Source organism: Lagopus leucura, unplaced genomic scaffold (assembly GCF_019238085.1).
Source record: "Lagopus leucura isolate 7727_CA_CO unplaced genomic scaffold, USGS_WTPT01 Super-Scaffold_100008, whole genome shotgun sequence".
Taxonomy (NCBI): Eukaryota; Metazoa; Chordata; class Aves; order Galliformes; family Phasianidae; genus Lagopus; species Lagopus leucura.
Window position 1 is genome coordinate 9,318,178 of NW_024962265.1, and position 26,494 is coordinate 9,344,671.

Genomic DNA, 26,494 nt, shown 5'->3' on the forward strand with positions numbered 1-26,494 from the left:
TCTTGTTAAGCAAACATCTCCATATCTTCAGTTTCTGTCCTCTGACATTTTTTCTCTGGTAGGATTTCACTACTTTTTCTAAGTACTTCACTAGTCATTTTTCATAGCCCCACTGGGTAGTATTTCATATATAAAAGATTCTTCAGGATAATAGACATCTTACAGCCTTGGTGTCTTGTCATCTTTAATGTGTCCTATTTCTCTGGAGTCTCCTCTTACACTGCTCATTAATCAGTACTGTTCTCTCTCTTTTTCCCTTCTCTTTCCTCTAAAGAAAAAAGTAGGACAGCTCACAGAGTTTCCTAATTTTCCTCCTCCTGGCATCTCCTTTCCTTCTTCTTTGATATTCTTTCATAATTGGTTATTTTCCAAGACATAAATATTTTGAAAAGAAATACTGAACATTTATAATAAATATTCCTTTCTATCTTTTTTATACAAATATTCAAAAGTTTGTCTCCTCAGGATTATTTTCAATACAACAATGTTTTGGTAAAAATGCTGATAATTAACTAGTGTGCATGTTGTAGTTGAACAAGCTGTGTATGTGTTAAAGTACATTTGTGCTTGCAGTACCTTTTTTTAGATCATTTCACTGAGATGTTCACCCGCCCATTCTGCTGCCACCATCCTGTTTGCCAGGCCTCTTTCAAGTAAAAGCACTGTTTTCCCACCAATACAAAGCTATTTAAGCTAAGCATCTTTTTCAAAATGAGACCTGATCTTTTCTCTCAGTCAACATTATAATATTAGTTAAAAGTAATAAATATACTTATTAATCTCATTGCAAATTAATTTTCAGCTTTCATACTGTTTATTTTAAAAATGTAGTTTTATACTGTTAAGGGCGTGACTTTAAAATAATTACCTGTATCAGTATTCCTTCTTTCATTATGATTTATTTATGTTTCAAGCCATTTGTTGCCCTGTGAGACACTGACTGTCCTTTCTCTCCATTTGTCACTACAAGCACTCTGGTCCATTCAGGGTCAGTTTCTTAATGACGTAGAAAAAAATGAATAGTTGCTGACTATGGAAAGACAGTGAGAAATGGGGAAAAAAAATTGGACCTTAGCCTTTTCAATTGACAGCTGAAAATCAAAAGCACACTTGTATAGCTCATGTGTATAGCAAGTGACAAACCATTCAGAGCTGAAAGAAATAAGATCATGAAATCTTAAATTAGAAAATGTCGGAAAAAATGCTCACAAAAATAAAAAAGTCACATCAAATGTGGCAAATGAAACAAATAAGTAAAGGTTGTGAATAGAAAACATCATGCACACTGATACTTCCCAACAGAAATGTGTTTCCAGAGGTGTATACTAGAGTTTTCTGAATTCTGAAAGTCCAAAGAGAGTGCTGTGTCAGTTGGTGTCTTGTGTTATGCACTCAGCAGGATGAAAAAAGATCTTTGTAGCAGTGCCATACCAGTAATGTTTGAAATTATTCATTTTCCTCTGATTTTTTAATGGAAGATCAGTACTGATATTTTATGTTAGAAGTGACCAAATAGAATTATACAAACCTTGTTCACATTCTAAACAAGTCCAGATAGTAGAAAATGAGGAATGCAAGAAGAAAGTAGCTAATAAGCTGGGAGAATTAATTTAGAATTCGCTAGTCATTTTTCTTCTGAGAATGAGAGGAAGTTTGTGTTTTGGGTTGTTATTTTGCTTCATTAGAAATGCATATTCAGAAATGAGTGTCTTGCTATGTATCTGATTAAAATTTTTGCACAGTCAGCCCAACCAGAAGAAATATGTATTTTGTGCATTGATTTGGTGTCATGAAATTGAATCCAAACAAAAATTTAAACATGAAACACAAAAGGAACAACAACAAAAAACAATCTTCTGGATGAGTGGCTACTGGTACAATGCGCTCAGAGAGGTTTTGGAGTTTCCATCCTTTAAAATATTAAAAACTCAACCGGACGTGATCATGTACAAGCTGCCCTAAGTGTTCCTGCTTGAGCTGTAGAAGGTACTGTTTGCACCAGATCTCAAGCGATCCCTTCCAATTTCAGTTATTCTATGATTTTGTGAATTTGGGTACTGCAGGAGTCCATGGTTGGGATATCCTAATGGCATAAAGTGTCATGCACAAGCAGGAAAAGGGAAAAAGCACAATTACTTGAACTGGGAACAGCCACATGGAGCTCAGGCATCATAAGTTTTGCTTCATTGTTCCCTGACAGATAAAATCACCAAAAAACTTAACATATACCCATTAAAAAAAAAAATAATAATAAAAATTAAACAATAACTTTCAGTGTTTCTTGACTATAAAATAAATATCATGGTATGTTGGCATACAATATGAGGTGTCAGTTTATTCTGGTTTTTTTTTTTTTTTTTTTTTTTTTTGCCATGCATTGTAATTTCTATGCATTCTTCAGAGTATGTTACCAACTATGAGTGTTTGTATATAAATACTATTCTTGCCTTGGTAAAGTGTTTCTTAGAGCCTCTTACAGGATACATGCTCTTCTCTTTGACAGGTGGTTTTTTGGTTGTTGTTTTTTTTTTTTTTTCTTTACAGTCTTCTTTGAATTCATTTCATATTAATAGTTGACTATAAGAGTTGTTCCATAATAATATTTGACATAAAGTCAGGGAGTTCAGCCTACTTCAAGCTTGGTGTTTTGCAAATTGTTTTTTTCTGTAAAGCCACTAAGTCAGACATGTTGGACTTCTTATCTTGTAGCTCCATTGAGGAAATATGAAACTTAAACCTCTAGGGATCTTACGACTCTTCACTACAAGGAGTCCATGGAAAATTAGCTGTTGAATTTTTATAGAATTCTAGTTCATTTGAAAAAGTAAGCAACATTTTCTGACAAATTTATGACTTGTCTGGTACAGACGGATTATTATGTAGCAATTATGCAGTTGGCTCCCATTCTGTACTCTCCTATTTATTTGCTTGACCAGGTTTTCTTTGGTCTGATTTTGGAAAGGGGAAACATAAATGGAAACAATGAAAATGGTTGAGTTTGAAACAGGGGGAATTTTTTATAGTTTATTAGAATGACTTCTCCAAGCTGGTGTTTTGTTTGTTTGTTTGTTTATTTTTCTTTAACTTCACCTTCTTTACGAGTTCTTGAAAACGTGAATTCCAACATCATGTCTGCTATCAATGTGCCACACAATGTTGAAAGCTCGCTGCTCCTCTCTGTTGTTTATCTTTAAAATGATAGAAATTGGCCATATTTTGTGAAAGCTTATCATGAAGTAGAAAAGCTGTCTGACAATCAGATAGTATCTGTTCTGAGATTAAATATTTCTTGTAGAGAAATTATTAATTACTTGGTTAAGAATTTGGGGAAAGCTTAAGGTGTCCAAGTTACTTAAAACAAATTGGATGTTGAGTTATCTGTAGATTACCAGGCTGACAGGTTGTGAGACTGGCTGTAGTGAGCCTTGAACACCCTTGGAAAGCCCCTCTGCGCTGTGTTGTTGTTTTCATTTGGTGAGTTGCTTGTTTTGTTTGTTTTTTTTTTTGTTTTGCTTTGTTTTGTTTTCTGAGGATGAGCTCAGAAAGCAGTGATTTGCTGTACAGAGATGTCTGATCCTGGGCTGATCTAATAGAAAGTCATTGGATAATGGCCTCTTGGCACTACGTTAACTGCAGGGCAAAATGGAAAAACATATTTTCCGGATGAGATATTGATTTAGTAACATCTTGCTGTGCCTGCAATTACTGACATAGAAGTTACCATTTTCCGCTTTTTGAAGCAACTTGGTGTGTTATACCACAGCAACTTATATGCTCTAGCAGCTTCACATGGCTAAAACCTGTTTGGCTCAAAAAAACAAACTTGTTATCCAAAATACATATCAAAATTTAGAGGAAACATGAAATCACAGTCAATCTTGTTGAGGAGATGTTTATTTTTTAATGTTTTTGTTTTTCTAACATGTAGGGGAAATGCACACTCTGGAAATTAGAAAATTGAACTGTTTCCTTATGATTTCTCCATCCTATTCTTATCATTATTATTAGTTGCTTTAAATAAGAGATTGGTTGTTTGTTATAGAAAAAAAAAAAAAAAAAAAACAGTTTAGATATTTTGAAATTTTTCCTTTTCAAAATATTTTTATTTGTCTGGTTTATCACATATAACTCCAACAAGCTTTTTTGGAAAAAAATAAGAAAGGCTTATTTGCTAGTTTGTTTTAAATTCTTTAAATTGTTTTAAATTGTCTTTACTTCATCTAATCTTGAAAAACTGCAAACATCCTTTTTTACCCACATGAAATACAGGCTGTTTGCTAACTGACATGAGAGCTTTGAAAAGCTAAAGATTCGCTTACACTTCATAATGTGGACAGAGGATTTTGTATTTAAGGCAGTGCAAAATGCGTTCTGAAAATGATCTAATGACAAATTTGTTTCCTTCATTAAAAAAAAAGTATATGTATATCATGAGAATATTTATGAAAAATCTTTGGGGCGTTTACATTGTAAGCTGGATTTTGGTATTACATATAAACAAGAAAATTCTAAGTCTTTCTAGGGGCCTCAGCTTTTTTATTTGGAAATGGTGTGTGCTTTTTCTTTTTAAATTGGAGGCATTTATGGCTAACGCGATCAAAACGTTCAAAAAAGGGGACCAAAAAAAATAGTGGAAAGATTGTGTCTTTCAGAGTGAAAGCATGTAATCAATCCTCCAGTCAGTTAGCAATGAATCAAGAAGCATTCTTCAAAAGCACTTTGGAGTATGGGTTTGTCTCCACTTTGTAAATTAGTAATGGGATTTGAAGTATCAGAAGCTTGATTGTTTTCATCTTATGGAAGGTTCTGAATGATTTCTCTGCTGGTGGCTTTTTGATACCTGACCTGACAAAACCTCTTTTTATCTACATAGTTATTTGAGATGCTAACATTTCGTAGAGATACTCAGAAAGTGCAGGAAAAGAGCTAAAATCTGATTTTAGCTAATTTATAAAATCAATTAAGAAGTGAGATAGAGAATAGAGAACTTCCTTTTCACTTTTCATTCACTATGTGTTTGCTGCCACTGCTGAGTATCTTCAGATTTACTGTTTGGTTATATCAAGTAAGATGTAAAACATATATATAAACATATATGTATGTGTATATATATATGTATGTATGTATATTTAAATTAGCTGTCAGAATATGCTGTTTAAATTGCATAAAAACAAATAGACAAAAGTAGGATGTTTCCTTACAAGACAAGAAAAGGCTCAAGTACTTGCATTTTTTTTCACAGTGTAAGTGTTCTCATCAAATATCACTAATCTTTTGCTTTGATGAATGAAAAAAATCTCTAAAATCCTTTTTTAAAAGAGAAGGGGAAAAAAAAAAAACAACCCTCCTTGATTTGCAAAAGCATGTTTGTAAAGGTAATAATAAATGCATTAGTCAAATTCTCTCAGAAGCCCTGATTGACTGTTAATTTAGCTATCCATATCCCTTTCATGTCATCCATAAAAGAGAGAATACTTCTTTAATAGTCTCTTTCTACACACTCATTCGAATTATTGTAGAAAACTCATTAAGCATTGAAACAAAACTTGAACAATCTTTTTAAGGCAGTAAACATACAGCACACAGTTAGAAGTTCCCTCCAGCAACTACAGTAAATATATATATATATATATTGTTTTTGAGAGAGGGAAAATGAAATGGCTGTTTTAAATCTGACTTCATGTTGCAATAATTTAAAAAGACTTTCGTTCTTCATATATTTTACTCTACTATGGTAGAACTGTGCATAACTGCAGTTACGCAGTGTTGTTCATCATTAAGAGAACATTCTTTCCCTAAATGCCTTAAATGGAAGTGTTTTGTATTTTGATAGAATTGTAGAATCCTTAGAGTTGGAAGGGACCTCTGAAGGCCATTGAGTCCAAATCCCTTGCAATTAACAGGGATATGCACAGCCAGTTTAGGTTGCCCAGGGCCTGATCCAGCCTCGACTTGAAGGTCTCCAGGGACAGGGCATCAATCACACCTCTAGACAACCTGTTCCAGTGCCTCACCACCCTCACCACCCTCACCACCTTTACCACCCTCACTATAAAATACTTTTTCCTTATATCTAACCTAAATCTACCCTCTTTGAGATTGAATCTACCATCCTTGAGCTTGAGGATTAAGTAACATTACATTTTAAAATCTCTGTGTTTATGTATTTGAGATGCAATTGAATTCTTCAGTCCACAGAGCAATTCTTCTGCCTGATGAATACAAGGTGTTTGTTAGTTCGGTTCCATTCTGTTATAGTCACTGGTCATTAGTACCAAGGATTATAGAATCATAGAATCACAAGGTTGCAAAGGACCTATAAGATCATCTAGTCCAACCATCCTCCCATTACCCTTGCTATCATAAGCTACTAACCCATACATCATAGCTCCTCATCCAGATGCCTCTTGACCACTGGGTGGTCCTTGGGTTCTGTTTGTTGCCTGGGAGAAGAGGCCAACCCCCCCCTCATCACAGCCTCCCTTCAGGAAGTTGTAGAGCGCAATGAGAAGTCTCCTGTGAGCCTCCTCTTCTCCAGACTGAACAATCCCAGCTCCCACAGCTGCTCCTCATAAGACTTGTGCTCCAGACCACTCACAGTTTCGTTGCCCTTCTCTGGACATGCTCCAGGGCCTCAATGTCTTTCTTGTAGTGAGGGGCCCAAAACTGAACACAGTACTCGAGGTGCGGCCTCACCAGTGCTGAGTAGAGGAGGATGATCACCTCCCTGCTCCTACTGGCCACACCATTTCTAATGCAGGCCAGGATGCCATTGGCCCTCTTGGCCATCTGGGCACACTGTCAGTTCATGTTCAGCCGAGCATCAACCAACACCCCCAGGTCCCTTTCCCCTTTACAGTCATCCAGCCCCTTATCCCTAACCCTATAGCGCTGCATGGGGTTGTTGTGGCCAAAGCACAGAACCCTACACCTTGCCTTGTTGAACCTCATCCCTTTCATCTCAGCCCAGTGATCCAGCTATCTAGATCCCTCTGAAGGGCCGCCCTACCCTCAGGCAGATCAACGCTACCTCTCAACTTGGTGTCATCTGCAAACTTACTGAGGGTACACTCAATCCCCTCATCTAGGTCATCAATAAAGATATTAAATAAGATGGGACCCCTGGGGGACCACTTGTAACAGGTTGCCAGCTGGACTTAGCTCCAGTAAACACTGCCTATTGGCACAGCCCTCTAGCCAGTTCCTTATCCAAAGAAGGTGTACCTGTCCTGGCTACGGGCAGCCAGTTTCACAGAATCACAGAATCACAGAATCACAGAATTGTAGGGGTTGGAAGGGACCTCCAGAGATCATCGAGTCCAACCCCCCTGCCAAAGCAGGTTCCCTACCGTAGGTTGCACAGGTAGGCATCCAGGCAGGTCTTGAACATCTCCAGAGAAGGAGACTCCACCACCTCCCTGGGCAGCCTGTTCCAGTGCTCCGTCACCCTCACTGTAAAGAAGTTCTTGCGCATGTTTGTGCGGAACTTCCTATGCTGCAGTTTCCAGCTGTTTCCCCTTGTCCTGTCTCCACTCACCACTGAAAACAGTCTGGCCTCGCCATTCTGCCCCCCACACCTTAGATATTTATAGACCTGGATCAGGTCCCCTCTCAGTCTTCTTTTCTCAAGGCTGAACAGACCCAGTTCACTCAGCCTTTCTTCATAGGAGTGATGCTCCAGGCCCTTCACCATCTTCGTGGCCCTCCGCTGGACTCTTTCCAAGAGATCCCTGTCTTTTTTGTACTGGGGAGCCCATAACTGGATGCAGTACTCCAGATGAGGTCTTACCAGGGTAGAGTAGAGGGGGAGGATCACTTCCTTTGACCTGCTGGCCACGCTCTTTTTAATGCACCCCAGGATGCCATTGGCCTTCTTGGCCACAAGGGCACACTGCTGGCTCATGGCCAGCCTGTCATCCACCAGGACACCCAGGTCCCTTTCCGCAGAGCTCCCCTCCAGCAGGTCATCCCCCAACCTGTACTGGTGCATGGAATTATTCCTCCCCAGATGCAAGACTCTACACTTGCTTTTGTTAAACCTCATCCGGTTTTTTTCTGCCCAGCTTCTGCCCAGTTTCCCCAGGAAAATATTGAGAGAGACCATGTGAAAGGCTTTGCTGAAGTCTAGGTAGACTACATCAACAGCCTTTCCCCCCTTTACCAGTCTGGTCACCCAGTTGTAGAAGATGAGGTTGGTCAAGCACAGCCTGCCTTTCATGAACCCATGCTGGCTGGGCCTGATCCCCTGAATGCCACGCACATGTCGTGTGATCTCACCCAAGATGATTTGCTCCATAACTTTCCCTGTTCCCAAGGTCAGGCTGACAAGTAGTTGCATCTCAGTGAATGAGATCAGGCTTTGCTTGCTTCCCACATGTACATTTCCAAGTTTATGAATTCCTATTGTTGTTGAGATACATTTTGCTGCAATTTAAAAACAAGGGAACCTTGAATTTTCCTGAGGTCCTGAAGTAATTTGCTTCTACTTAGGGTGATTTTACTGGATTGATTAAGCATGTGGCAGACGAGCCTTATTGGAAGCTACTGTTTAAATAGTTTGAATGTCTACCAATTTATACTGAATAAGTAATTTTCTTCACAACAGTCAATCTAATCTTTTTATTGCTGTTTGATCAGTAATTATTGATAGTCATACAGCATAATCGTTGTGTGCTACAGGTGCTGCTGTGAGTGAAGGTACAAATTTAGTGTAGTGATATTCTTTCCATATTCCAATATTTCTAGGAAGGTAGAGAAGCAAAAGAGGCTATCTTCTGTAGACCTTCAGATTCTCTTCAACATTCAGTTTCTATTTCATCTGCACCCCTGTTCCTGGTATCCTGTTTAACATGCTGGTTTGTGCGAATGGTGTCACCTTCATCTTCTTGTTCTCTACTTGAAATAGAAATTCTAAATACTATTTCAGTGGAGATGATTCATTATTTCCTGACTAGACTTTAAGTTCATTAAATCATCTTATTTTTTCTTAATTTCCTTATTTTGTTTCATTTTGTTTCTTCTGACCTTTTAATATGTGATTCAACTCAGCAGATAGCTAACTGTTCACTGACCCTTTAAGTAGAGTGGGGGGGACAATTGGAAAAAAGGTAAAACTAATGAGTTGAGATGAAGACTGTTTAATAAGACAGAAAAGGGAAGGAAAACAATAATAATGATAAAAGAACATACAAAACAGTGATGTGTAGTGCAGTTGCTCACAACCCACTGACCTATGCCTGGTCAGTTTGTACAGTGGCAGATCTCTGGGTCAGCTCCCCACTGTTCATCATGACACCATACAGCATGGAATATCCCTTTGGTCACCTGTCACTCCCACCTCCTTGTGCACCGCTGCCTCCCTTGCTGGCAGGACAGAATATGAAGCTGAAAGGTCCTTGGCTATGTGTGAGCACTGCTCAGAAATAACTAAAAGATTGGTTTGTTATCAACCTTATTCTCATCTGCAATTCAAAACATAGCGCCTTACCATTACTAGGAAGAAAATTAACTCTATCCCAGCCAAAACCAGAACACATGAAATGAAGTATTTTGTGATCACCCTCCCCTGAAAACATTCCTGTAAGAAGCAATTTTGCAGAATTCAAGTGCATCTTTTAGGAGGCAGCTTCCTCCCTACTTTCAGTCTATGCTGTGTTTAACAAATGATACTGTGCCTAGTTACTGTGACCATTTAGCAAAGTCTGTCTTCTGATTGAAAATATCTGAATCTTCTCATTAGCTTTAGATTTTGTGATAAGTACATGAGACATATCAGTACCAAGAAAGTATAATTTTTACTGCTTCCTGTTTATTTTATGTGGAGTTCACTCTCCTTATGCAAACATGAGATTAGTGCTTTTAACAGACCTACAGAATTTCCATCTGAGGCTTTGCAAAAAATAAAATGTCCTGATTTAAATACATGTGTATTTTCTCCAGAGATACAGCACCACAATAGAGCTTCACATTCTTTTGCTCCAGTCTGCGTTCTGTTGTGTGATCCACAGTGTTCAATTCCTTCTTCTTTACCAGATGGTTTAATTTGTCCAGGATTTGTTCCAAATACTGTAATTATGACACAGATTTAAATTTTTATCCCTTAGCAGAATTGATGTATAGATGCTAATGTCCTGGTTGGTATTCAAGATGTTTCTCTTGAACATTGCTGCGTTTCTCTCCTTTATTCGTTTTTGTTTTGTTTTTACATGAAGTATTGTCGTAGTACAAGTGGTTTTGTATCTTCTCCCTTCTAGATGAAACCTTACACCAACTTTGACTTTACTTTCCTCATTATTTCTGTGGAAACTCCTGAACTCTTTACTCATGCACAGTCACATTATATACACAGTATATACAATATACTTTCAATGTTTATTGTTCTCAGACATCACAAAAATTCAGTGACAGTTTTCTGGGCCATTTTTATTTGCTATGGACAAGATTCCTTTCTGAGGATTACATGTGCTTCCACTTCTTTAAACTGCTTTATTACTTGAACACTCATTTGATCTATGAGAAGGAGGTCCAAGCTGAATTATTTATATGAAAAACAAAGAGTAGCCTCTCCCTTTCTGTCTTTGGAATCTTCTTCAATGGTTCCCAGGAGACAATACCTGCCTGATTTCTGATACTTTACTTATAATAAGCCTGTCTGTTTTCCTTATTACTGTTTTCCTAAAGGCTTCTTCTTGTGCTGGTGTGATTTTCTGGTCTTCTGTCTCCCACTCTTTCAACTAAATGTGCATCATCCTGACATCTCTCTCTCAAATATTGAAAGAAATAATGTCTTAGGCAGTCTCTGAGGAATTATAGTATCAGCTTCACCTTTTGAATTGGCAGCCAGTTTCACTTTTGTTTTCATTATTTGCCATGGCTTGTTTTTCCTTTGTAGCTTTGAAGACGTCAAATTTACTGCAGCTTTTTAACTAGGTAGTCTTTCTCTGCCTTGTTTTCTTTTGTCTTGTTTTGTTTTCAGTTCATCCACTGATTGCCCATGGATCACTCAGGTCTTTGATTTAGCTGCTCTGGTACAAGCAGTTTTACGTCCAGAGTCATTTTTTTCTACCTTCCATCATCCCCTCAGATTTCTGCCTGACATTAGTTGCTGTTCTTGCTGATACTTCCAGTCTTTATTTTTTCTCAACCAGGAGTTCTCACTGAGTACTTTCTGCACATACATGTCCATAGAGGTAACACATGTATTATTTCTATCAGAAACAAATTTCAGAAGCATATATACTGCAAAATTCCTTCTTTGGTCTTTCCATTGTTTCTGTCATATATTTCAGGTTTAACAAAACTATTGTAACTGACAGCTGCTTTTAAAATAGACAGGAGGAAGAAAAAACACATAGAAGAGATCTCACTGTCTTTACAAATTACACATCAACTGTCTGTTTTATGAGTGTAAAGTAGCTGAAACACTTATGATTTTCATTAAACTAACTCATGCTGTCCACTGCAAATATATGCAGTTGTTTCAAGAGATTATGCCATGCTTTCCGTTTTCTATAGATGTACACAGATCACTTATGAAGAAAGGAAATTCCACTTACAATAACTGGAAATGTGGTGACTTAGAAGCAACAGTGATTTAACTTTATCAAAGGGAAGAAATTGCCTTTTATTCCTTACTGCATATTCAGTTGTAATGGCAGATTTTTTTTATAAATAACATTGTTCACTGAGGCTAAGTGGAAAATTGGGCCAAAAAGCCTTCTTCATTACTACCTTTAGTATAGAAATTAATGCTTTCAGATTTCACTATAGAAGGATCAGTCTGACTGTACAAAATGCTTGCTATTACAGCACATCTGTGTAATAAATGTTCAAACAAGATAATTTTTCCATTTAGAGCAAAAGCATTTGAATATTCTTACTGTAGTCTGTTCAGCACTTTTTTTTTTTCTTACCAGAATTGCATCATCTGGAGGTTCCCTTTGATCACATCTTGATCACCTTGTCTTTTTTCTTTTTCTTCATTTATGTCTTTGTTTCTTTTTTTATACTTTCAATAAATCTCTGAATTTATTCTGAAAGAATGTTGATTGAAATGGCTTTGTGTTTATGTTTCAGTGGCAAAAAATTTTGCTTCTGATATTTCTGTGCAGGTGCAGGATTTAGAACCTGTGTATATGTACATGATCCCTGCGTTATAAAATAATGACAATTTGAGATGCCATTGTGTAGCCTGAGGTCGACAAAGAGATGGATACTTAGGAGGATTTGAACCAATTTTTGCTAGCATATTAATACCAAAATGAACTTTGCTGTCAAATTAACAATGAAGAATGTTTGCTTGAGTATTTCATTTCATAACACTAATATGGACAAGAACATTTGGAAATAAATCTGTAGTATGTCATCAACCATAAAGATTGCATTGATAGAGTATCCTTTGAAAATTAGCTAGACAGCTTCTATGGCTTTACCATTAAAAAAATATTTTTAATGGGTTTTAGGTCTGTGCCATATTTTCTGGTAAATGTTTCTAGTGTTGCCCAGGAAGTCATTCCTAACGTTGCATCACTGTGATTAATTACTTTCCAATTACTTCTAATTAAATAAAATATTACAATTGTATAATTTATTATATATAAATAATTATACTATAAACATAATAAAATATAGATTATATAATATATAGAATATGTTATATATATGCTATCCATAGATATAGACATATATAGGTAATATAGAGACAATATATATTATCATGTATATTATGTATATATTATATAATGCATATATTCATCTATATTAATAGATAAATCAAAATGATTAACCTATTTGTACCAAAATTCAGTTGTGCAATTTGATTGCACACATATAAACTCACAACTCCTCACAACTCTTAAGTTTTCCTCACAACTATTAAGTTTTCATTTATCTTTACTCTTAACACAGTTTGATTTGAAGACTGTCAATTTTTGTTGTAAGAATTGAAGGATATCACAGAATCATATGATCCAAGTTTGCTGAGAATTTAGGACTTTAGTGTTCTCTGAACAAAATCAAGAGTGAGTTTTAGGATTATGCTTAGTAGTTAATAAGAAGGTTGAAATCAAGTGTTTATAAAGCTTTTAGCTGTAGAAATGCTGTAATTTGAAAAAAGGCAGAGGAGTATTGAAATGATGATGTCAATACAAAAATGAGCATGATACATTTGAAACTGATAAGGAAGTGGAAAGCTGTTCCTTTTAAAAGATCAATATAAAAAAATCAGTAGAAGCTGACAAGAGAAGTGAAAGCTCTGTGCTTGAATAAGATGAATATAAAATAGGTAAAATCAGTAGGAATAGAATCTGACAAGTAAGTGAAAGATTGTTGCTTGCATGAGTTCAATAAAAACAAATACGATGCAATCTGATATTTTAAAAAATGGAAGTATTTTTTATAAGTTTTTATATAATTGCCTCAGAGAAATCAGGGTGTGTGATAGTATATCTGAAGAATATTACTATTATTGTTTTACTTTCATTGTTCCAACTCATGCAGATACATTATTTGTTTATCTTCTGTACACACACACACACAAAAACAAAAAACAAACAAACAAACAAAAAAAAAACTGTAGGGTTTTTAAAAAGTGTGGGTTTTTTTGGTTGTTTAATTTTTTTTTTTTTTTTTTTTTTTTAATTACTGAAAATCACAGGAAGATGCTAAGGAATTAAAGGCGAATAAATGTGTTTTGATACCGGTATTTTGATATAGAATATTGCCTTCATCTTTGGCATCTTTGGCTACCTTTTCAGTAGCTACTGCATTCTCCTGTGTGATTATCACAGAAAGTTGCCAGGTCCTTGCATTAAACTCAACATCTGGTCTCTCTTCCTATGGATGATGGATTCCACTGTACATCCATGGAAGTTTTTCTGCAATAATTTTCTCCTCTCATTCTTTTTTACCTGGAGCAGTATTTATATATGTATGGCATCCCAAAGAGGTTTTTTCCCTCTTTCTCCTCCTGAATAATGACAAATACAGGAGCCTGCAGAATCAGGGAGGGAAATAAAAGGTTTTGCTTTTCCATCCAGCCATGAATTCCAAGTAGATGGGCACTAACAGAACAGATTTTCAAACGTGGGTACCTGTTGTCCTTGTCTCTATCTACATATTTAGCACACTAAATTCATATGTATCTTCCCAGAAGTACACAAAGGATTGTAAAACCGAGCTCTGGGGCTCAGTTTTACTCCAAAGCACAGCAGCTTCCTCACTGGTACAGTTGAGCATACAATTGTGTATGCTCACAACTTGGTTTCTTGTCACTTTCTCTCAGGCACTGAAAGTCATGTCCATTTCACTTCACTTACTCAGTGGAAAAGAATTATTCTTTGCCTTTTAATTGTCCCTTTTCTTTGTTTCCACTTGATTTTTATTTCACAACGTTATGATCTTTTTGGTACAGCATGTTACATATTTGGTAGTGATTATGTACTGAATTTGGTGGGGTTTTTGACTGTTCTGCAAGCACAAATAATTCCAACTGTTGTATTGATCACTTCCCTGTGCAGTGCAGGAGTTTTATTATTAATTTAATGCAGGCCACGATTCACTCCAAGAGTGGAAATCAGCCCAATAGCTTAGAACTGGGAATGTGTATTTTGTTCCTCATGAATTTAATGAATTTAATTTTGTGCATTAAATAAAAATATATTTTTTTCTTCTTTTAAAGGCACAAGCCAAGTCTTTATTTTTAAGAATAAATAGCAAAGCCTTCAGAGAGAGGAAACCTTCTGTTTGTATAGGCAGCTAATGTTTGACTTAGACCTTTCTAGCATGCTGTAGACTTTCCCTCTTTAAGAGAAAAGGGACAGATGGTTCATATGGTGAAGGGAGGGGACATTTTTGAGTAGCTGATTTTTAGAAGATATTTATTCTCATAAAATTTCTGTCATAACAAATTTCTCCAGAGTGAAGACTGTTATGCATCCTTTGTCCAAAAGCAACAACAATAACAAAAAAAAAAAAAAAAAAAAAAAAAGAAATTTTTTTTTTTCTTTTTTTTTTAACTCTACATAATTGTCTGAAATTGTTAGAACATTGACAACGAGCAGTGGTTGTCACATCTGAACCTGCTCAGTTAACAAAACAGGTTTTATCTCATCATCATTTTTCTCACGTTTCTTGCTTGTGCATTGTATTCCCCTCACACTCAGTGTGTCTTGGATTTCTGCTGCCAGATATGCATTTAGATAGATTAAGCCTGCCTGCTATTCATTAATATTTCATTTATATAGGGACTAGATTAGAATCCCATTACCCAAATCCACTGTGTTATTTTAATATTTATAAAAATTCCCTAAAACACACAAAAATCATTATGTTCTATATAGAACTTTCAAATAAAATAGGTATATACTATAAAATTTATAATACAATAACGTGTAATATATATTTTCATAATATTATATTGTTAATAATACTAGATTATATAGAGAGCATACATATTTGTATTTTCTATATATGTATGTACATATATAATAAAAAATATATTTACAGGTGGTTTGCAAACACTTAATATTCATTAATGAAAAATGACTTCCAATTGGAGAAAATTTACTTCCAATTCTTGTGCTTCAGTAAGTTTGTATAAAACTTCATTGCTGGAGATTACTATAACTTTTTAAAGGAGCATTTTTATTTGTAACGAAGCTCGGGAATAGAACAGGAAATTTCTTTTAGTTGCCAAATCTAATTGATAATTTGTCCAAGTCATTCTTTTAACAAACTAGTTTAACTTTGATCTCTTGTCTTCTATCAGCCATTCTAAGACCTTCCTCTCTGAAAGAGATCTCTTAATTTCCTGCTTTAAATTAATAACAACTAGCTGATGCCCATTTTTTGTTGTGCTATTATCATCCTTAGACTTGCATATTCTTTTTAGAGTTGATCTTGCTTTCTAATTCAACATCATTTTTGTAGGTTAAATCACTCAAAATCTCATCTCCTTTCAGAAGACATGTTTTCTGTTACCTGTTTAAACTTTTTTCAGTTACCTTATTAAACTTTTCCAGTACTTTGTCCACTTATAATTCATCTCTTGGCTTAACAGAGGGAAGAAACTGAGTTTTCTGGACTATATATCAAACTTTCTTTATGCTATTGCATTAAAATATACCTATTTTTGTTGGATCTGCTTACTCTTTCCAATTTGCCATGACTGGCTACAGAACAGAAGGAATTGTTATTGATGGGAAACGTTACTGTTGCAAGAAAAACTGAAAAATGTGTAATAGGTAGTTACATATGTGACAGCATCCATTTCTGAATTAATAGTGTTTTCAGACTGTAAGTACTGTAAATTATATTTTGAATGATTAAAATAGTTAAAATATGCTACAGACAGCGTGGGAGAGAACATTTTTGCATGAGTTGAATGTCTTTTGTGTCCTTTCCTTCTCACTTTACACTGCTGTAGTTCAGGATTTACTAATCTCGTGCCTTTGAAGTCATCTGTAAAAAATGGTAATAGTAAAAAAAGGAGGAGCTGTAGTTACTTTTCTAAGTTTGTTCTGTTTTTCATCTTAGTCTCTTACATTGGTTAGCTCTGCAAAATCCAAAATTCCCCTATCTCTCCTCTATCAATTACGTCTTTCATCTTCTGTGTTTTCTTATCCTCTTTCCAGAGGAAAAAAAAATGAGAGTATTGTATGATTGTTAGCATTGGATGTATCTCAATTTTCAAATACGTGCTGGATATTAGAAGAAGCTAGGTAAAAGCCAGTGTTCATCTTTTGTGACTTCTAAGATGCACAGACAGTAATATAAACAATATGTTGCAATATATTAATAGGAGTGTCTTTTGTTTTTTTATAACAGCATAAATAACTTGTTTAGAAACTATGAGTTTGTACTGAACGTTTTACAACTCAATATTACATTAACTCTCTTTAGTTGAGCTATAGTGGATGCTTATTTTACTGACATTCTTATTTCCTTATCCTGGGCATTTCTTCTTTAATGAGCTTTCAGTGTGATGTTCTAGCTATCAGCATGCGGTGGCTAAGCCAGTCAGCATACATCATATGACACTGCCAATTAATTTTCTTGATTTGACACAGACACAACAGCATGCTAGACTTCACTGACTTCTTTAAAAAATTATATATAGAACTGCCTAGGACATAATATCAGATATCTAATGGGGAGCAAAGAAATTGTTCATTGAAAAAAGAATTCCATGACATTTATTCATTTAAGCTTTTAATTAAGAGTGTAAAATACATACTCTGTAAAATTATCTTTTAGCAATCTTAAATGCCAAAACTATTTGATTTCATTGCTATTACACTTATTAAAAAATATACTTCAACATTTTATTTCTTAAGCATGATTGAGTGAATATTCTGAACAATTCTAATTATCCAGTAATTTAAAGTTAAATTATGATAGGAAATACTGTTTTCAAGGCAGGAATTTTTAACTGATCTGTATATAAGAGATGAAGCAGAGCAGCACTGAAAATAATGACCTGCCTAATTGGTCACCGCTGAAAAGAATGAAAAGAATACAATTCCTCTTCATTTCTTAAATGTGTGTTTTGATTTTCTTTTTGATTGAGAAAAGACACATTCTTTTTCTATCTGTTGTTCTTTACCTTTCAAAGTATGCAATTAATTTCTAATATTGTTGCACAGAGTACTGTCATCATCAGATAGATGCTTTCAAAACTAAATAAAGGTTGCTGAATGTGTACAACTAATTTGTCAAACTTGGTGTTCTGGAGATACATCTTGTAGATTCATATTCCTGTGATCCATGTATGCAGCGAACACTGTGCTCTATCCCTGCGAGTGGATAGCAGTGCAACCTCTGGAGCTCTAATTTATTTGCAGAAAGATATGGAATAAAATGGTCCCCAGGTCTCAGATGTTTTTATTATTATTCTCATTTAACTGGCTTCTGATAATCTGTGAAGTTGTTTGGTTGTTGTTTTTAATGACCCTTTGAGCCGAACAGTTTCCTATGGTATTCTATGGAAAGCCTAAGCATCTAAATTCAGATTTCTGATTCCACTGAGAGGACTAGTTACCTAGGAGACAGTATTCATGTTGGAGCCACTGTAATCTTTCCTTTGCTCTTGCCTATTGCTCATGTTGAGCTTTGCAAGAGAGACATAGCATACACCTCAATTTCAAGTACTGTAGCTTAAGTTGCTGTCAGACTAGATTTTCAAATGACTGTATTTGGGAATTATCTAGAAAATATGTGCTTGATCAATGCAAACATCTAATTAAAAATAAGCTGGAAGGAATTTAATCTTGAAAGAATGAGTGTTGTGCTGTCACTACTTTTTTCATCCAAGAGGCAGAATTAGGTGTGACTCTATGCATAAAATTAACTCCTTCTCAGACAAAATCCTGAGAAAAACATAGGTAATAAAAAAGACAGTCTGTACAGACAACAGAAGTTCTGAAATATCTATATAGCATGTCTACAGACAGAAACCTGTGTGTCCATGTAAGTATACAAAAATGTGCTTTTGCAAATATATTCTCCCAGTTATAAATACCATAAGATTGGGCTGCAAATATGTATTTCATTCATAAGAATAACTAGTGGGTATTATTTTCAAATAAACTTCGAGTTTATTTGAGCCAACTTCATTAAATAGGACATGGAATTGTAATAGTTGCCATACACTAAAAGACAATTAGTGGTCTGTAGAAGCAGTCCCTTCTGTTCTCCCTTGGATACATGTAGCTGCCTCAACAGGGAGCAGCATTTGACACATTTTCTGATATAGTAAATAGCTCTCAGGCTTTTCAAATAATGTTTTACTCTGCCCTGTATGCAGTCCAGGGCCTATATATTGAATAAATCATTAGAAGTGTATTCCAGTTCTTTTAAAGAGAGCAGTAGTGCTCTCACATTATTATTGATTGCATTTGCAGAGGAAAATTGAATCCATTCCTTGTCAAGGCCCCTAAACCTCATGTGATAAAGAAGAGGGAAAAGTGAGAAGATAGATGGATCTCATTGGAATTAAGAATGATGGTTTTTTACTGTGCAATGATTAATTTTATTTTTCATCTTGCCAGTATCAAGTGAAAGGTAGCAGTTGAAGTACTTAGCAGAAACAATCTTCATAGACTTCTTTTAGCAGAATTAGAAATAAAGTTATTGGAGAGTTGTCTTAAAGTATACTTTCTGCAAATTATCAGTCAAAAGCTCTTCCCCATATGAATGTTATCTCAAAAAGAAACCTTTTCTTCTGGTCTATACAGCATCTCAATGGGTGTGACTATAGCATGTCTGAACATTTTGTTTTACTAAAATATGGTTTTTTTTTTTAATAACAAAAAAATAAGTGAAATTCTCGCTTCTATTAATGAAGTCAGAATAAATCTATTTATTTCAAATCAAGATATTCTGATGATTGGTATGGCCTCTACAAAGAGCTAGTCAAAGTCATGCTCTATTAATTTTTATGTGCAAATTAAGAATCATATTTTAGTATGAGCCATTTGAATGGCTTTGTTCGAGTTGGAGGGTTTTGCTTTCTTTTCTTTAGATGGCATGTTTCAAATCCTTTGCTATAGGCTTTAAAACAGTGTCAAGTGATAGTGGTTTTAAATTGCCTCTCACCAGAGGTATTGCAATAAAAATGTAGGGGAACTGATTTGCAGCTTGTCTTTTGAAATCCAGAGTGTACCTTTAGCAGAAGCAGAAGAGTAATGTATGATGTGGAAAACAGAGAAATAAATGATTAAAGCTAAAATTCCCAGCATCCTTTTCCTTATTTACTGTTCACTGTTCACCATTAGTTAAAACAAATACGAGTGCATTTCACACAAGTATGCTAATAAAAGTATATATATATATATATCATACATATCTTGAATTAAGGGAGCAAGTTTTAATTACAGACAGCAAACTGTTTCAGAAGTAATTGTTTTAATGATCACACTATCAGCTATTTACATAACAATTCCACGAAATAAGTTATTGTGTCTTCGAGGCACATACTATTAGCAGTCTTTTCCTCTGTATGTCTGTTTGGATGTTCTCTTCTTGTTCTCATGTTCAATTCCACATCATTATTCCTGTTTTCTTTCCAGCTTGGTGTGATTTTTTTCTTAGATTTCTTCAGGATGTTTTATTTGCCTCTGGGAGAAAATTGTTGAGGAGGAGGAAAGGAAAGGTGGAACGTGATCATAAAACTCTTTGAATTGTAAGATACACCAGTATATTACAAATAAAATCTGGGCAGTCATATTTCTTGCTTTATAGCCTAATCTATGCAAATCTAATAAAATGCTGAAATTGTTTGTTTCAGTTTATCCATTCTTCTGTACTTTGGTACTGCAGTACTTTGGTATTTTACTAATTGTAGATTCTCAGTTTCTCCTTTTTTTCTGTAAGCGTGTATTTTAGAAGCAGACTTTTACGTATGTGTATATGTGCACATGTGTACATGTGTGTTCAGGTTGATAAATTTCTATTACATGTGTTTGTATAATTTTAAAGACACTGCAGCAATATTTGTAAATGTATAATAATAAGGCTATTATATCTTAATATTGCATATAGTTTATTTATTAGTGAGGTTATCTGAAGGAAATCTCTTTGGAAATACTGTATTCCATTTCATATGTGAAGGAACTGCTTCCAGACGTGCATAGCTACCAGTTTAGAAAAGCAATTATGACCATCAATAACTTTTTTTTTTTTTCCTGATTGAATGTTTTACTGGGGTAGGGTGAAAAATTGGCTGCCAGATTTGGGGATAGAGGCTGCAGCAATTTAAAGACAGATCACAAGGCTAAAGAAATGCATTGGCTTCCATTGTTTTGGGGGTAGGGAGTCCATGGAGGGCACTGAAACCTGAATGTTTTGTCAGATATAAAAGAGGTAAGAATTACTATCACCCATGTGCCTTAAGTACCCTGTGTTCTAGCGCCCTAAATGCCATTAGGAACCATTGACGTAGGCTTCCAGTGTGCCAAGTACTCTGTAAATCAAGTGAGTAAACAACAAAAATCAGGTGCGAAAGGAAATCCTTCTGAGTCAGGAAATGGCAAAGCTTCTAATGACTTCTTTGAGACACTTCTGAAATTAAGACTGAACAAAGAATGAACTCAGAAAAAAGTTTATGTATTTTTTTTTAATTATTTTTTATTTTTTATAGTAGATCTAACTGGTTCTGAAAGAGATAGTTGAATAGCAACCATTCTAAAATGATTAGCTTCTCATAATACCTCAGGGAATTATTCCTCTTTTTCAAGTAAATAAATATTTTTATAATTGACAAAGAGACAAGTATAAAGTTTATTGTTTACAGGGAATCTCAAGAGCTGGAAATCTAATTTGATATTTCTATAAACAGACGTACTGTGAGGGAGCAGTATTACCTTAAAAATCCTTTGAAAAACAGACAAATGTTTCTGCCAATCACTGGGTGTAGCAGTTTTCTCTTTAACGTTTGATAATAAGCCTATAAAATTTAATGTTACAATCTCATTTCTCTAGTACTTGTAACAAACTCATTTTCAAATTGTGCTGTCAAGTGTTAACTTTTAATCTATCCTTATACTTACTTCCACGGGCTAGAATGTAAATCCACATGCAGAAATTTCTACTGTAGTGCCACTCGTTTCTGTTAAACGTGAACTGTTTTTATTTCCATTTGACTTGCCCGTTTGCAAGACATAAAAATTCTTTCTTGTATGCAATATCATACTGCAGGAAAAGCCTAAATTACAGTCTTGCCTGGACTTTAGCTGATCATACTTAAAAATGTGAATAGTCTTGTTTTTACCTTTACTGCAAAACTGACCCAGTTCATAAATATTAATGTTCACACTGCTGATCTTTCTATAAATAATCACATCTGTAAGTATGAATAATTTGTTAGCATGCAATAATGAGTGTATGAGAATCCCACTTTAACTGCAATTCAAGTACTTTTTTTTTTTTTTTTTTTTTTCATAGAACCACCTGAAAGCATCTGTTTGGACAGAGAGAGCTTTGTGAGCTTTTGTAAAAAACATTCTAATTGCAGTGTTCTGTGATTAATAAAAACATCAACTTTATATGCCTTTGTATGACTACATGTACTTTTTTTGACAAGAAGGTGCAACTAGAGTAACATCTCATAAAATATTTTTTAGAAGACATTACATGAATAAATTAACAGCCATTGCTTACAAATAATTAAATTGGAAGAAGGGAGTATGAGGAATTCTTAACTAATAAACAACTATAAAAGGATTAGAAGCTTTATTACTTTCCATAATAGTTTAGCTTGCTTTTTTTATAGTCAGTGTAACTTTTTAACTTGGAAATGTGCTTTATCTTTGACAGCAACAATAGTGTTAAATGAACTCAATTGGACTGCAGCATTGGATGATGTATTCAAGCGGAACAGAGAAGAAGACCCTACTTTGTTATGGCAAGTTTTTGGTAGTGCAACTGGCCTCGCTAGGTATTACCCAGGTAACTGAAGTCTCCTTGAGTACTGTCCTACCTTACATACTGCCTTAAAAAATCTGAATTATGTAGAAAAAATGTAAGGTAGCTAAAGATTAGTTTCTTATATAGGTGGAATTTCTGTTAAGCAGAAATAACTCAAAGGCTTTTAAGTTATTCTGGCATAAAGTTAGTATGAGAAGGAGGGAAATGGAGATTAAATAACTGAGTAGTTGTGTTGTTCAGAATAAGAGAAACAGAAGATTATGGACTTTGAAAAATAGAACAGTTAAATCTTGATTTTGTATTGCTTTCTGTATAGTGAGTAAAAACATGGTTAAATATTTGTTAAGAGTGATTTTGTACCTGTCTAGTTTTGAAAATATCAACTGACTAGACAGGTAATCTTTATGATTAAAGTCAGTGAAAATACATTTACACCATGCTTATGTCATGCAGAATTCATGATCTTGAACAGTTATGTGTTTACTATCGGAGCTAAGGTCGGCAGATAGTACTTGATTATTTCAAATAGTACCTGTTCCACCTGTCTAATAATCGTGTCAGTGAAACACAGAAATTTATTTAAACAGGTGTGTATTTTACCGAATTTTGATCATCTGTACCCTTAATTTGGTACTTGATGAACACTGCCTCATGGAAAGCTTTGTTTTATGGAACCACAAACTATGTTACTGCTGTTCTTGTTAGATGCTGTTATCAATAACAAAATAATGTGCTCACCCCATGAGACAATTGTATCTAATGTCTTATCTCTTTTACTTACTACTGGTTAAGGAATACCTTTGAGATCCTTTTTCTTCTGATTATGCAGTACTGTTGCTGCTTATGAAAATGAGATTATGCTAAAGATGTGACTATGATTAGCACAACTGCTGACATTGGCAGAGAAAGTGCCTTAGGCTAGTTTGCAGGAAGAAATATATCATAGCACTTGAATACTGTTTGTTTTCTCGTGCTACATACTGATGAAATAAATACAGTGAGATGTTGCAGAAAACATAATATTGAAAATGTTAATTTCATGTTTCTTGATTTTCTAAGGTTCCATCTCACAGCTTTCCATATCTGTTAGTACTGTGTTTGGGATCACTATTATTACCACTTACCATATAGTGATGTTTTCCAAGTGCTGAAAAAGAAATATTTCTAAAATACATATCTGTGGCAATCTCTGTGAAATTAGTTTTTCAAGTATAAGATTTTCACATCTGTTGAAAAGCATATTACTGTATTTAGCAAACCTGACTACTTCAGATGTTCACCAACATAATGCAGCTTCAGAATCTTTACATATTTGTCCTTAGAGTGCCTTTCAAAGACTATTTGAAAGACTTTGAAAGCTTATTTTCCCAATTTCGCATGTAGATAAGATACTTGTACATACTCCATCTAAACAAATTTATATTTACTGTGCACTTACTGCTTAGTCTATAGCTACATGCTTAAGTTTTTATTAGCTTCCTAGTCATATCAGAAGATAACTTCATAAATCTTTGAGTAATTTCCTGATCTCTAGATTTTGTACACCCAAAAAGTATTCTGGAGCAGTTTAACATTCCTCAAGTTGGACGTGTTGTTCTGTGCAACTTCTTCCCACTTCCTTCCATTTATAGTTCAAATGGTAATCTGCTTGGTTTTTAGATTTTTTATTGGGAGCAGTTATTCACATCTCTCTGTTCCTGTAAACTGTTTTTCTCAGTTTGCAGACTTATCTGACACATATAAATATTCTGAAAATGAAATCAGGTTTCATATTCTAGAAGAGATGTCTTTCACATTAGATATTTGAAGATGATGTTATAAATTGTCTGCTCATTATGAAATGTGTTATGTCCATTCAGTATTACCTCTCTTAATAAACAATCAGTCTTTGGTGCCTCTAAGCTGTGGAGAGATTCTTCAGTCACGGGTATCTTGAGATGTTTTTGTCCAATAATATGTTAAGTGCTTGAGTAATTAGCTAGATAGTGCATCACTTTCATCTTCTGTAGGCTTTTAGCCTGTCCTTGTCGCCATAGCAACCAGCAACATGAAGGGGTTGTTGTGAAAGGCCCCATCCATGAAAAATGTGTGTAAAATACTTCAGAAATGCTATGGAAATTAGACTTTTTTGCATATATCCCTTTGTTTCCTACAAGTATTCTATAATAGGTGCTGTTGTGGATTCCTCTATCGTCGCATACAAGATATTATATTATTTTCAGTTGTGCTTTGTCTGACTCTCCAGAATATTTGTACTCCCTTGTCTGTACCAAAGGGTCAAGACAGTTTCCTTCAAACTGTGACGTAGGCTGAGGAAGGCTATATTCTATCTGACATTATTTATTGTTTTTTGTTTTCTTTTTTTTTTTAAACAGAATCATAGAATGGCCTGGGTTGAAAAAGACCACAATGATCATTTACTTTCAACCCCACTGCCACGAGCAGGGTCACCAACCACCAGACCAGGCTGCCCAGAGCCACATCCAGCCTGGCCTTGTATGCCTCCAGGGATGGGCATCCACAACCTTCTTAGGCAACCAGTTCCAGTGTGTCACCACCCTCTGAGTGAAAAACGACCTTCTAATATCCAACTTAAACCTCCCCTATCCTAGTTTAAAACCATTCCTCCTTGTCCTGTCACTACCCACCCTTGTAAACAGTTATTCTCACTGCTGTTTATACGCTCCCTTCAAGTACCGGAAGGCCACAATGAGGTCTCCCCAGAACCTTCTCTTCTGCAAACTAATCAAGGCCAGTTCTCTCAACCTTTCCTCACAGGAGAGGTGCTCCAGACCTCTGATCATCTTAGCGGTCCTCCTCTCGACCCGCTCCAAGAGCTCCACATCCTTTCTGTACTGGGGGCCCCAGATTTGGATGCAGTACTCCAGATGGGGCTTCACAAGAGCTGAGTAGAGGGGGACAATCACCTCCCTCTCCCTGCTGGCCACCCCTTTTTTAATGCAGCCCAGAATACAGTTGGCCTTCTGGGCTGTAAGTACACACTACTGGCTCATGTCCAGCTTCTTCTCCACCAGGAAACATAAAATACTTAATGCAGAAAAAACAGATCTAGGATGATATATGTGTAGATGGATAGATACTGATACTAATATAGAAAAAAGCTAAGTATTAGAAATACACATACAAATTAAGACACATTATCACATTTGCAATGGTAACAGAACTGTTACAATAAAGGGGAACTGTACAGAAACTTCCTGTCTTTACCTTACAAGATGCCCTCTTAAAAACACTGGAGACTGCATTGAGATTGACTTCTGTTTTTATACATCAATAGTTTGCTTCCTCCATGTTATTAATTGTTTTTCTCTAGAATATATTCAGTTCAACTTTCATTCTCAAATATCAAGGCAGAAATTGAAAAAGAAGAGCTAAAGATCCTAAGAACCTAAGTTTTTACCTTTCAGTTAGATCTTTAGTCAACTTAATGCAGTTTTCCTGTACTGAGATTTTCCTTCTTGAAATTATTTGACAAGATGTGTCTTCCCTAAAATAAATGTAAAGATTAGTGTTGGTCAAGCAAAACAGGATGTAATATGCACCTTATTATTACTAATAATAGTAATAATTTGTTATTATTTTTGATGCTGTGGCAGTAGCTAATTAAAAAATAAAAATAAAAAATCTTGAATTGATGCCTAATTGGCTTGCACACTTAGACCTTCATTGACTTCTCGTGGACTGAAAGGTACTTGCAGTCTATATTATAGATCATACTGCAAATTTAATTTGTAATTAAACAGAGAGCTGTGGACAGATCTCTTACACAAAAATAATTTAATTAAGTAGTTTAATATCGTTTGACAGAAATAGTTATTTAAATTTTGTGAGGCATCTATCCAGCTAATTTCATTGCTAGGTTTTAGAAGCAGCTATTTGAAAGAACAATTTACTATCAAATTTTTGGCAAGCTACTTGAAAGTGTAGGTGCAAACCAACCACTCCCTCTTTTAATCTTGAAATCCTTCCTAATTATAGAACTAACGGAAATTACAATTGTTAATCAATGCTTCATTAAAATACTGCAATGGGAAGCACATTATTTTTACTA

General features: G+C 35.1%; 1 protein-coding gene across 4 annotated transcripts in view; it reads left to right on the forward strand.

The window, feature by feature from the left end:
• The window catches only part of CACNA2D1 (calcium voltage-gated channel auxiliary subunit alpha2delta 1), a 356,843-nt gene that overhangs the window by 230,305 nt on the left and 100,044 nt on the right, over nt 1–26,494 (forward strand). For all 4 annotated transcript variants that reach the window (XM_042872959.1, XM_042872960.1, XM_042872961.1 and 1 more), the window contains exon 7: nt 22,312–22,443. In XM_042872959.1, coding sequence (XP_042728893.1) covers nt 22,312–22,443 — 132 coding nt within the window. The remainder of the gene's footprint in view (nt 1–22,311; nt 22,444–26,494) is intronic.